This window comes from Saccoglossus kowalevskii, chromosome 4 (genome assembly GCF_978046115.1).
Source record: "Saccoglossus kowalevskii chromosome 4, keSacKowa6.1, whole genome shotgun sequence".
In the NCBI taxonomy this organism is placed as follows: domain Eukaryota; kingdom Metazoa; phylum Hemichordata; class Enteropneusta; family Harrimaniidae; genus Saccoglossus; species Saccoglossus kowalevskii.
This window is the reverse complement of record NC_140644.1, coordinates 291,122-306,346: the sequence shown is the minus strand read 5'-3', so window position 1 is coordinate 306,346 and position 15,225 is coordinate 291,122. Positions and strand designations below refer to the sequence as shown.

At 35.9% G+C, this 15,225-nt stretch overlaps 1 protein-coding gene across 1 annotated transcript in view; it reads right to left on the bottom strand.

The window, feature by feature from the left end:
- Positions 1-15,225, bottom strand: part of LOC102808881 (uncharacterized) — a 161,063-nt gene that overhangs the window by 18,006 nt on the left and 127,832 nt on the right. The window contains exons 36-44 of the mRNA XM_085498188.1: positions 13,441-13,599; positions 13,285-13,350; positions 11,826-11,943; positions 9,546-9,652; positions 8,820-8,936; positions 8,618-8,703; positions 7,492-7,533; positions 7,238-7,307; positions 6,688-6,795 (exon numbers count right to left, since the gene is read on the bottom strand). Of these exons, the coding sequence (XP_085354314.1) occupies positions 6,688-6,795; positions 7,238-7,307; positions 7,492-7,533; positions 8,618-8,703; positions 8,820-8,936; positions 9,546-9,652; positions 11,826-11,943; positions 13,285-13,350; positions 13,441-13,599 (873 nt within the window). The remainder of the gene's footprint in view (positions 1-6,687; positions 6,796-7,237; positions 7,308-7,491; positions 7,534-8,617; positions 8,704-8,819; positions 8,937-9,545; positions 9,653-11,825; positions 11,944-13,284; positions 13,351-13,440; positions 13,600-15,225) is intronic.

The window sequence follows — 15,225 nt, the reverse complement described above, 5'->3', positions numbered from 1 at the left end:
CATATACCAATTTTACATATGTGCACATACAAACTTTGCATCTGTGCACATACAAACTTTGCATCTGTGCATATACCAACTTTGCATCTGTGCATATACCAATTTTACATCTGTGCACATACAAATCTTGCATCTGTGCACATACCAACTTTGCATCTGTGCATATACCAATTTTACATATGTGCACATACAAATCTTGCATCTGTGCACATACCAACTTTGCATCTGTGCACATACCAACTTTACATATGTGCACATACAAACTTTGCATCTGTGCACATACCAACTTTGCATCTGTGCATATACCAATTTTACATATGTGCACATACAAACTTTACATCTGTGCACATACAAACTTTGCATCTGTGCATATACCAATTTTACATATGTGCACATACAAACTTTGCATCTGTGCACATACAAACTTTGCATCTGTGCATATACCAACTTTGCATCTGTGCATATACCAATTTTACATATGTGCACATACAAATCTTGCATCTGTGCACATACCAACTTTGCATCTGTGCATATACCAATTTTACATATGTGCACATACAAATCTTGCATCTGTGCACATACCAACTTTGCATCTGTGCACATACCAACTTTACATATGTGCACATACAAATCTTGCATCTGTGCACATACCAACTTTGCATCTGTGCATATACCAATTTTACATATGTGCACATACAAATCTTGCATCTGTGCACATACCAACTTTACATATGTGCACATACAAATCTTGCATCTGTGCACATACCAACTTTGCATCTGTGCATATACCAATTTTACATATGTGCACATACAAATCTTGCATATGTGCACATACCAACTTTGTATCTGTACATATACCAACTTTACATATGTGCACATACAAATCTTGCATATGTGCACATACCAACTTTGCATCTGTGCACATACCAACTTTACATATGTGCACATACAAATCTTGCATATGTGCACATACCAACTTTGTATCTGTACATATACCAATTTTACATATGTGCACATACAAATCTTGCATCTGTGCACATACCAACTTTGCATCTGTGCACATACTAACTTTGCATCTGTGCATATACCAACTTTACATATATGCACATACAAATCTTGCATCTGTGCACATACCAACTTTGCATCTGTGCATATACCAATTTTACATATGTGCACATACAAATCTTGCATATGTGCACATACCAACTTTGCATCTGTGCACATAACCAATTCTGCATCTGTGCATATACCAATTTTACATCTGTACACATAACCAACTTTGCATCTGTGCACATACCAACTTTGCATCTGTGCACATACAAACTTTGCATATGTGCACATACAAACTTTGTATCTGTGCACATACAAACTTTGCATCTGTGCACATAACCAATTCTGCATCTGTGCACATACCAACTTTGTATCTGTGTACATACAAACTTTGCATCTGTGCACATACAAACTTTGCATCTGTGCACATACAAACTTTGCATCTGTGCACATACAAACTTTGCATCTGTGTACATACCAACTTTGCATCTGTGCATATACCAACTTTCCATCTGTGTACATACAAACCTTGCATCTGTGCACATACCAGCTTTGCATCTGTGCATACACCAATTTTATATATGTGCACATACAAACTTTGCATCTGTGCACATACCAACTTTGCATCTGTGCATATACCAATTTTACATATGTGCACATACAAATCTTGCATCTGTGCACATACCAACTTTGCATCTGTGCATATACCAATTTTACATATGTGCACATACAAATCTTGCATCTGTGCACATACCAACTTTGCATCTGTGCACATACCAACTTTACATATGTGCACATACAAACTTTGCATCTGTGCACATACCAACTTTGCATCTGTGCACATACCAACTTTACATATGTGCACATACAAATCTTGCATCTGTGCACATACCAACTTTGCATCTGTGCATATACCAATTTTACATATGTGCACATACAAATCTTGCATCTGTGCACATACCAACTTTGCATCTGTGCACATACCAACTTTGCATCTGTGCATATACCAATTCTACATATGTGCACATACAAACTTTGCATCTGTGCACATACCAACTTTGCATCTGTGCATATACCAATTTTACATATGTGCACATACAAACTTTGCATCTGTGCACATACCAACTTTGCATCTGTGCATATACCAATTTTACATATGTGCACATACAAACTTTGCATCTGTGCACATACCAACTTTGCATCTGTGCATATACCAATTTTACATATGTGCACATACAAACTTTACATATGTGCACATACAAATCTTGCATCTGTGCACATACCTACTTTGCATCTGTGCATATACCAATTTTACATATGTGCACATACAAACTTTGTATCTGTACACATACCCACTTTGCATCTGTGCATATACCAATTTTACATATGTGCACATACAAATCTTGCATCTGTGCACATACCAACTTTGCATCTGTGCACATACCAACTTTACATATGTGCACATACAAACTTTGCATCTGTGCACATACCAACTTTGCATCTGTGCATATACCAATTTTACATATGTACACATACAAATCTTGCATCTGTGCACATACCAACTTTGCATCTGTGCATATACCAATTTTACATATGTGCACATACAAATCTTGCATCTGTGCACATACCAACTTTGCATCTGTGCACATACCAACTTTACATATGTGCACATACAAACTTTGCATCTATGCACATACCAACTTTGCATCTGTGCACATACCAACTTTATATATGTGCACATACAAATCTTGCATCTGTGCACATACCAACTTTGCATCTGTGCATATACCAATTTTACATATGTGCACATACAAATCTTGCATCTGTGCACATACCAACTTTGCATCTGTGCACATACCAACTTTGCATCTGTGCATATACCAATTTTACATCTGTGCACATACAAACTTTGCATCTGTGCACATACCAACTTTGCATCTGTGCACATACCAACTTTACATCTGTGCACATACAAACTTTGCATCTGTGCACATACCAACTTTGCATCTGTGCACATACAAACTTTGCATCTGTGCACATACCAACTTTGCATCTGTGCATATACCAATTTTACATATGTGCACATACAAACTTTGCATCTGTGCACATACAAACTTTGCATCTGTGCACATACCAACTTTGCATCTGTGCACATACAAATCTTGCATCTGTGCACATACCAATTTTACATATGTGCACATACAAACTTTGCATCTGTTCACATACCAACTTTGCATCTGTGCATATACCAACTTTGCATCTGTGCACATACAAACTTTGCATCTGTGCACATACCAACTTTGCATCTGTGCATATACCAATTTTACATATGTGCACATACAAACTTTGCATCTGTGCACATACCAACTTTGCATCTGTGCATATACCAATTTTACATATGTGCACATACCAACTTTGCATCTGTGCATATACCAACTTTGCATCTGTGCACATACAAACTTTGCATCTGTGCACATACCAACTTTGCATCTGTGCATATACCAATTTTACATATGTGCACATACAAACTTTGCATCTGTGCACATACCAACTTTGCATCTGTGCATATACCAATTTTACATATGTGCACATACCAACTTTGCATCTGTGCATATACCAACTTTGCATATGTGCATATACCAATTTTACATATGTGCACATACAAACTTTACATCTGTGCACATACCAACTTTGCATCTGTGCATATACCAATTTTACATATGTGCACATACAAACTTTGCATCTGTGCACATACAAACTTTGCATCTGTGCACATACCAACTTTGCATCTGTGCATATACCAACTTTACATATGTGCACATACAAATCTTGCATCTGTGCACATACCAACTTTGCATCTGTGCATATACCAACTTTACATATGTGCATATACCAATTTTACATATGTGCACATACAAACTTTACATCTGTGCACATACCAACTTTGCATCTGTGCATATACCAATTTTACATATGTGCACATACAAACTTTGCATCTGTGCACATACCAACTTTGCATCTGTGCACATACAAACTTTGCATCTGTGCACATACCAACTTTGCATCTGTGCATATACCAATTTTACATATGTGCACATACAAACTTTACATCTGTGCACATACCAACTTTGCATCTGTGCATATACCAATTTTACATATGTGCACATACAAACTTTGCATCTGTGCACATACAAACTTTGCATCTGTGCACATACCAACTTTGCATCTGTGCATATACCAATTTTACATATGTGCACATACAAATCTTGCATCTGTGCACATACCAACTTTGCATCTGTGCATATACCAATTTTACATATGTGCACATACAAACTTTGCATCTGTGCACATACCAACTTTGCATCTGTGCATATACCAATTTTACATATGTGCACATACAAACTTTACATCTGTGCACATACCAACTTTGTATCTGTGCACATACCAACTTTGCATCTGTGCATATACCAATTTTACATCTGTGCACATACAAACTTTACATCTGTGCACATACCAACTTTGTATCTGTGCACATACCAACTTTGCATATGTGCATATACCAATTTTACATATGTGCACATACCAACTTTACATCTGTGCATATACCAATTTTACATATGTGTACATACCAACTTTGTATCTGTGCACATACCAACTTTGCATCTGTGCATATACCAATTTTACATATGTGCACATACAAACTTTACATCTGTGCATATACCAATTTTACATATGTGCACATACAAATCTTGCATCTGTGCACATACCAACTTTGCATCTGTGCATATACCAACTTTACATATGTGCACATACAAATCTTGCATCTGTGCACATACAAACTTTGTATCTGTACATATACCAATTTTACATATGTGCACATACAAATCTTGCATCTGTGCACATACCAACTTTGCATCTGTGCATATACCAACTTTACATATGTGCACATACAAATCTTGCATCTGTGCACATACCAACTTTGCATCTGTGCATATACCAATTTTACATATGTGCACATACAAATCTTGCATCTGTGCACATACCAACTTTGCATCTGTGCATATACCAACTTTACATATGTGCACATACAAATCTTGCATCTGTGCACATACCAACTTTGCATCTGTGCATATACCAATTTTACATATGTGCACATACAAATCTTGCATCTGTGCACATACCAACTTTGCATCTGTGCATATACCAATTTTACATATGTGCACATACAAATCTTGCATCTGTGCACATACCAACTTTGCATCTGTGCATATACCAATTTTACATATGTGCACATACAAATCTTGCATCTGTGCACATACCAACTTTGCATCTGTGCATATACCAACTTTACATATGTGCACATACAAATCTTGCATCTGTGCACATACCAACTTTGCATCTGTGCATATACCAACTTTACATATGTGCACATACAAATCTTGCATCTGTGCACATACAAACTTTGTATCTGTGCATATACCAACTTTACATATGTGCACATACAAATCTTGCATCTGTGCACATACAAACTTTGTATCTGTACATATACCAATTTTACATATGTGCACATACAAATCTTGCATCTGTGCACATACCAACTTTGCATCTGTGCATATACCAACTTTACATATGTGCACATACAAATCTTGCATCTGTGCACATACCAACTTTGCATCTGTGCATATACCAATTTTACATATGTGCACATACAAATCTTGCATCTGTGCACATACCAACTTTGCATCTGTGCATATACCAATTTTACATATGTGCACATACAAATCTTGCATCTGTGCATATACCAACTTTGCATCTGTGCATATACCAATTTTACATATGTGCACATACAAACTTTGTATCTGTACATATACCAATTTTACATATGTGCACATACAAATCTTGCATCTGTGCACATACCAACTTTGCATCTGTGCATATACCAATTTTACATATGTGCACATACAAATCTTGCATCTGTGCACATACCAACTTTACATCTGTGCACATACCAGCTTTGCATCTGTGCATATACCAATTTTACATATGTGCACATACCAACTTTGCATCTGTGCACATACCAACTTTGCATCTGTGCACATACCAACTTTGCATCTGTACACATACCAACTTTGCATCTGTACACATACCAACTTTGCATCTGTACACATACCAACTTTGCATATGTACAGAGAGGTATAAATACATAATGTATGTGCAAGTTTTGTGAGAACAAGAACCAATTAATTAAAACAAAATATTGACTTCATCCCAGTTGAAGCTCTGTTACAAGATTATGCACTTAGGTTGATTCTGAAGTACAAAAGTAAAAGAACATATGATCATGGGTCTCTGAAAAACACCATGTGCAGCAGCGAAGTGCATGTGTTCATGAATCTGCATGTCTCATTTGGTCATTGCATATAGATAGTACAAGAATGTAGTTCATTTTTGTATAATGATGATTCTGATATACCTTATCTACAATGATTGACGTACTAAATGTGCATAACCACTAAAGCACATGCTCTATTAGCAGTAAATCTCCAACAAAAGTACCAAAAGAAGGTATGATAAAGGTTATTAAGGTAAAGGCAAGTAAAACATGGGTGGGTGTCAATTATGCAAATAAATGCTTACTATTACTGCAGGCTTACATGCTCCTGAGCTAACATACTCATACATGCCATCAACAGGAGATTGTGTTGCTGTTGATATATCACGATTACATGAGAAACCATCAGGATACTGCAAAAGAATACAAGTGTAACATAGTTAGAGAAACCAGATTAACATAATGTGCCACCAGGACTTTGTGTTACATGTATTGGTGATATATATCATAGTTACTTAAAAACAATAGGGTAGCACAAAGGAATACAAAATAGTATCAGCATTGCAATGCATAGTCCCTGGTTGATGAGGAATTCCAGGGTGGGATGTCTACTTTGTCAGTATTCTAATTTAGGCATTGCTTTAATTTAGGCAACAGTCTAATTTAGGCATCGTATCGCTCTAATTTAGGCATTGTATCGACCTTGAAAGACCTTAATTTGATATTTAAAAAATTCTAAGGGATTTTAATTAACACATTGCTTAGTAGAAAACAATCACAGTAAGAGTCATCTGGTTATGTTAAGTTGTTGGTAATGACACAGAGCAGAAAAATAAGGAATGATCTGAAATTTACCTTGGCATTAAAAAGTCCTCCAATCCATCTTCTGTAATCATATTCACTTTCACAACATATATACCTAAAACTAAATATACCACAACAATTATAACTTTGCCCTTGTTTATAAATACCAGATATAGTTTGGAAGGATAAGATATATCAAAAATTGTATATATTTCAGAGGTCGGTTTATTTGAGTGCAAGATGATAGAAACCAGCATGAAATTGGAGTGACTCGTGAATTTACAGAACTATGATAAGATACTTACTTAGCTTTAACATCATTTTTGTCTCTAAAAGTCAATCCATAACTGAAATAAAAAAAAACAATTTCTGAAAACTGTTAGTGCTAGTGTGTTAATAAATAGACCACCCCTTACATCAGGTTGATATCTACTGACATTCAACTTGGATTTTCATCAAAGGATACCGTACTAAGGTAATTAAAGTTAAATAAACTTATCAAAGTGTAGCCTGCCCTCTATGGCAAAGAATAGCAATGTGGCAATCAGTCTGAATGATGAGCAGATTGTTATTGCCCAATGACAAACTTACAGAAAAAAACTGACCTGGGTGGAAAAGATAAATTTGATTCCTATTGCATATACCTATTGGTAAGTATAACATATGAACAAAACCCCATACTGTCAGTGATCTTGATATAGATATTACCCGGTATCACCCAAGTGATGACAGCGTAGAAATAGATACATATATGCAAAATTTGAACATCAAAGCACTATATGGCTCTACAACAATATTTGTTGAAACAAAATTTGCTGCAAATCGACCATTTTGATTTCATTCAATCTGAATAACAAAAACAATGTGCATCAAGCTCTCATTATATTCAATGTACATGTATGTATGAAAAGTTTGAACTAAATAAGGATTGGTTCTGTAATTGCTATAATGACTGCAGTCTTGAAATAAATGGGAAAGCAAATGCATGTGCCTGAAATGATGTGTGATGTACATGTAAAGTTTGAACTTGATCTGCCCATGCATGTCAGAAATACAAAATGTATGTCTCTCTAATAGTTGACAAAATGATGTGCATCAAAGTCCATAATTTTTAATAATTGCACCAAGTTTGAATGAAATACATCCATACGCAACTGAGATTTAGTTTCAAAATCGAAGGAAATAATTTTTATGCTATTTTAGCACTAGCCATCAGGCTATTGAATCATAAATCGAATGGATGTGCCATATGTATCCAAAGATGTATGATGTATCAGCCATGTATGATGATATAGGTGCAGATGGATAAACAGATGAGTGAATGGACGCATGACACACAGAGGTGAATCCAAATGAGCACTAAAAAATATAAATTGAAGCTTGTAAATTGTAAAGCATTGACTTGGTAATCAATGAATGGCATATACTCACTTAGTTGGTGTTGCTTTGTTTGGATCAATACCAATATATATAAATAGTTGGTCCAATGATAACTCAGATTCATGCCTACTACTAGACTACAATAACAAAAAAGAAGAAAAGATGAAGCCTTCAATGACATAATAGAAGACAACAAACAAAAGATAGATTTGATCATATAATAACAGAAACAAGATCAAAGAGTGACAATAACCTTACTGTCCTTGTATAGCCTTAATAATCTACCAGTAAGCTCTAAGTATAACTTCTTGAAAGCTCTCTTGTCAGAAATTCTAACCATACCATATGCCGTTGATGAAGATGCTTTGCACTGAAATAAAAATAATTATTTCTTATTTTGCTGCCATAATAATTCATTGTCTACAACATCTACATGCATTTCATCAAATACATTTTCCCACTTTATAGATATTCCAGTAATAATACAGTCTATATTGTGAGTATTTGTGAAAGATTCAACAAAGAGCTTAATTTAGAACTGAGAAAAAGTGTGTTGGAGGTATTGATGGCATGAAGTACAAATAAAAAGTACTTCATTTACTATACTGTAAAATACTATATTTTCGCTTGGTTTCATTAAAAAACTGTTGAAGAGTACATGAGAAACAAGTGAAAATGCTTAAAGTTGGCTAATTAATATACAAATTAGGTAATTAATGAATTTCAACCAAACACTAATCAGGTCTGTGCAATATCCCAGGGCATCTATGTACCATGTTTCATTGAAATATAATTATTAGTACTTGAAATATTAGCAGAAAAGCCATCATTCCATATTTGGAATTCATGTTTCTTAATATGATAGGATGAAAATACCCCCGTAAAATACCGCAAAATTACGGCACGCTGTAACTTATGGCGTGACGGTGACAGATTTATAATAATATTCATTATTAAGTTTGACTGTTATCATACTTACCATGTCCACTACGTGGTTTTCTTTGAGACAAACCTGGTTGTTCTTTCCCTTCTCTCCCCACTTGGTATAAATATCAAGGATTTTCTCACTTCCATGTATAGGTCTCACTGTAAGACCAAACAATTCGACTTGAGTTGCAATTCCATAATAAATTTGCATAATTATGAAAACAAGTCATTGAAAATGACACAGTCCCCGTTAAGTTTTTAACGTGAGCGTGTCCTTGAAACTTGAGTTCCAAGTGACGTATACAACAGATTGTTTATTTACATCAAAACATGTGTTCCGTGTAGTAGTAATATGGTCAAAAATAAAAACAGCCGTTATTCGGCCATCTTTGATCTGATTACGAAACACACTGATATGAATGATGTATGTGCCAAATACGAATGAAAATGGTACATAAATTGTGGAAATATAGTTGTAAGGCCAAAAAGTCAGATGGCTGTCAATTGGCCATCCTTGACCAGATTTTGAAACAAATTGTCATGGACATGCATCCTAACATGTATAAAGTACATGTATGTGCCAAATTTGAATGAAAACTGACAGAGCACGTCCAAGATACCGCATAAAAAAACCAAAACAAGATGCCTACCAGTCGACCATCTTTTGTCCAATTGCGAAATAAATCGCCATGGACATGTATCCTAACATGTATAATTTATGTACCAAGTTTGAATGACAACTGACAAAGCATGTCCAAAATACAACATTTTCAAACAAGCAGCCTATCGGCTGAGATAGCTCCGCTGTTAGCAATGCACATTTCAATTAAAGAACTGAAGACATCATTAGAAAATGAACAATATGAATAGTATCAAAGCAATCGGACTTACAGTTTTTAACAAGAAGTCGAAAATATCACTTTTACCAAAAAATTACAAAAATATTCACCAAAATAAATTAATTAGAGAATTGAAGATATCATCACAAAACGAACAAATCTGAGAAAGGTCTACATGTAGTATCTATATATGTAATATCAAAGCAATTGAACTATTGGTTTTTAACAAGAAGTCAAAAATATCACTTTTTACCAAAAATTACAAAAATATTCACCAAAATTAGAGAATTGAAGATATCATCACGAAATGAACAAATCTGAGAGAGGTCCACATGTAGTACCTATATATGTAGTATCAAAGCAATTGGACTTGCGGTTTTTAACAAGAAGTCGAAAATATCACTTTTTACCAAAAATGACAAAAATATTCACCAAAATTAGAGAATTAAAGATATCATTACAAAATGAACAAATCTGAGAGAGGTCCACATGTAGTACCTATATATGTAATATCAAAGCATTTGCACTTGCGGTTTTTAACAAGTCGAAAATATCACTTTTTACCAAAAATGACAAAAATATTCACCAAAATTAGAGAATTGAAGATATCAACATGAAATGAACAAACCTAAGAGAGGTCTACCCAAGGTACATATACACCAAGTATCAAAGCATTCAGGTTTGTAGTTTTCAAGAAGAAGTCGAAAAAGTAAAACATTGACACGGACGACGACGACGACGAACAATCACTCATATGATAAGCTACGCTCGACAAAGTCGACAGCGGAGCTAAAAACTAGATAGCTGCCAGTCGGCCATTTTGAATCGAATCGCTAAACCACTGCATGTGCATATGTCCCACATAAAGTACTAGGCATATGCAAAGAATGAACGGAATCAGTCCAAGGGATTCTGAGATATGACTCTGGACGGACACACGGATGCACGGACAGACGGAGATCGAATTATAAGTCCTCGTTCCGAAAAATCATTTATATCTCAGTGTCAGACACTGGACCAAACATAATCAAGACATTACTTGTAAAGCATTTTTGCCAGCCATGGTTCATTTATTTGGCTGTTGCCTCATCTTGGAAGAATTCCCACCTGAATTTAAACATGTATTTAAATTCAATTTAAACACCTTATTCACAAAATCAGTGCATACTTTGTTGCGTTACCACGGTAAATGGAACACAAAGTCATGGGAAATCAAACGTGATGTACATTTGTAATATACAAGACAAAAAAATTAGTTTTAATTCAATGCAAGTCTTTGTTACAGAAAGGTTGATGGATCCAGGTTCTTGGCACAGCCAATCAAAATGTTCTATTCAACTAAAGTTATATATAGCTTTTCCTAATACGATCAATATGGGTTAATTGGTAGGAATGACCATTGATGCTAGCCTTCACCAAAACTGTGCAAATCAGATTAAGCTTGTATGAAAGAAACAAGTCAATTACCTCTATTCTACAAACCCTATACTCACCAACACTGCCTTTAAATAGTAGTTCGAATAAAGCATAATTCGTGCAAGGTTCAATCCCGAGTTTCGTATTATTCAACAATTGCTTTATGCACATATCAGATGTAGTAGTTCCATTAACCTATAATGACATAACAATCCTATAATATACTCTGAAAGAATCAGTAAGGAGTATACTGAAACATGACATGAATATGCAATCAGTTTCAAGATTAAGATTCTTAGGAAAAGATCAGTTTCAAGATTAAGATTCTTAGGAAAAGATCAGTTTCAAGATTAAGATTCTTAGGAAAAGACAATACTGTAAACTTCTAGCTCCAATGGAGTACCAACTAAATGTAATTATTTCAGATACTTCAAAGCTGAAGTTGATTTGCATAGAAAGCAGAAGTTGCAACAGAATAGTTACCACTAGAGGGCGTTTTTTTTTTAACATAATCAGTCATCACACTATGAATATAAGACAGGTAATATTTATCTATATAACTCTTTTTGGCAAGAATCAGCTAACATCGATAACATCAAATCAATCAATAGCTTCAAATAAAATTAACAATTATTAATATTCTTTTCCATTTTCGATGATACGGCAAGGTAAAAATCATGTCTTTTTTTTTTCAATCCAAATGTTCAAGACATATCTTAGATACAGTAATGTATACAATGTTTGTATAGTTCTTATTTTTGTATTAAGAATAAGTAAGTCTTGCACACAAGTAATTTTTCTCCTATCAGTACATTACACTCTGATGCAGGTTAAGGCTGCAATGTTTTGAATCATGAACACCTTTTTACAATTAATTCTGACTAAATGAGTATTTATTATTGTTTGATATGCAGCCATTCAAAATTCATGCTACTGGCAGCTTTTTATAGACTGGCAGACTTGATTGCAAAATTCAATCAGAGAAAAGATTCAAGAGAGCTTTACTCCTTTTAGCTGTCCTGTGTACATTCGTTTTAACTTAATCTGACCTAATATTTAATATTGAGGTACATAGAATGTAACTGTGTAAACTGAGCTTCACCACAAAAGCAACCATGATTGACTATATTAAACAAACAAATTATATAATGAACCAATTCAATTTTTTGTGTCAGTTTAAAAATAATAGGTGATTTTCTGTTCAATGCGAGATCTTGCATAATGTGTGAAGGGTGCAGATCAAAAAATCAGATGCAAAAATCAAATGACTTGAATTTGAACTTGAATTCTCTTTATAGTTCAATGTTGTAATATGGAGGGGAGTATGGTGTTGAGTAAGTCTTACCTCAGCAAAATTGTATAGCACATTATTAAGTACAGAAATCACTAAAATTACATTTGCATTTGTCAATTTAATGTGATGTTTTGATGACACTATGACTTTGTTCTATTTCTACAATTAATTTCAGACATAAAGGATTTTGCAATGAATGTACAATGGTCTATTTAGAATATATATATATATAGGTAGTTTACCTTCACATTCACTGAAGTTCCATCAAACTCATAAAGATTTACACTGAACATCATATCTGGAATTTGCTATTAAAAATAAAATAATATATTATTCATAAAGCAATACAGATAGTGAGCAGATACAGCAGTAGAATTACAATAGAGCTAAAAACCCACCTGCCGATTCATATGCAATTCTTCCATCTTCTTCCTGGCTTCTTCAATTGCAAGTTTCTTCTTCTTTTCTTCATCACTAATTCCAAATAACCAGTCATAGTACCTAATGATGTCACCAATGACAACTATCTCATGGTTTGTATCTTTAAAAGTGTCACCCTGTAAGTCAGAAATTTTGTCAATTTGCATAATAACATACAAACAACAATGAAAAGATACTATAACACTGAATTATATTCATGGCATATAAGCGTTAGTCCACAAGCGAGCTTTCAATAAGACTTATGGGTATTGCTAGTGTGACTTTGCATGGAAAAATACCCAGAATTCTTCACAACAATAGTTTGGCTGAATGCAACACTATCTTGATACGTCCCAATTATTCCAAAAAAGCATCAACCAGCCTAAACATCTTCTATTTAGTAAACTTCATGAAAGGTATGTACAACCTCTAGTTTGAATGAAATTTAGGCGAGGGTTCTCCAAACCCGCCTATTCACATAGTTCATACCCACCATAGACTCCGGTCAGTCAAAATGACTATTTTGAACTGTAGGCATTAATCAGCGATTCTGCTGGTGATGGAGAGATAGAATCTAGGTCCGGGGAAGCCCCATGACCCCAAGATTCTCTTTCCCTTACATCACGAACCACGTGACCTAGGCCATATGGCAGCGCCATAGACGGCTGTACAAATCACTCTGGTTGCTTTTGCTCTGCATCAAGGACTTAGACCAACGCTATGGGAAGAATGGGGTGGTTGGGGGGGGATCCGGAGTCTATGGTGGGTATGAACTATGTGAATAGGCGGGTTCGGAGAACCCTCGCCTAAATTCACTACGTTTAATTACCCACCATAGACTCCGGTCAGTCAAAATGACTATTTTGAACTGTAGGCAGAGTCAGACGCCGATAGGTGGCAGGTTTTCTGAGCAAACAGAAAAGTGATGAAAAGTCTTTTCCCAGTCCTGGATGAAACCCTCTACAAAAATCTTTCAACACCCTAGTTAAGCCTGTGCTGTCCTCGGAGCAAGAAGCTAAAAAGCTGCTACGGTGACAGGGTTCGATGTGCCCGAGAAAGCCAGACCCTAACCCAATTCTGGGGGGTAGTAAGCTTTCGAAGTAAAGACTGAAACAGTTCTGCATGAGGGCATAGGCAGCAAAGCGGGACCTGGGAGCTGCTGATGGTAGAGAAATCTGTCCGCATAAAATGCCGGACTGACTTATCGCCTATGCGCAGGGTCCCTAGCGGTCGTTCGGGCTGGGTCAGCAAACCAAGACTGACCCACTACGACGGGACCCAACCTAGAGAGACCCTTTTCAATGGATTTGGTGTCTCTTAGGTGGTAGATGATAACGAAGTTCTGCATTCTCCAGAAGCCTGTCCTCCATGTGTGCTCGAGGGGGTACCTGACGCTAGCACTAGCGAGTTAGCAATTGCACAGACCTCATGCGCTTGTATTTGGTGTCTCTGCAGGCTCTGTGTCGAGGAAGTTAAAGGATTATAGACCTCTAATACAGTCGCAGTAAACCGTCTGGTTATGGAAGTTGGGGAGGCCGGCCTATCCTGCCTGCCTGGGCCGTAACACAAAGACATGTGCCTGGCACCCCGTCCTGAATCCTTAGTACGGTTTGGTAGCAACTCCGTGCCCGAACCAGGTAGAGAAGTAATTCCTCCTGACCCTCCGGGCAGACAAAATTTGACAGTCGGGGGATGACGATCTGGTGAGGATTGTGTCCTGGGATCTGGTTCTAGGCGAGAAACCCGATTCGTGTCTTCAGCAC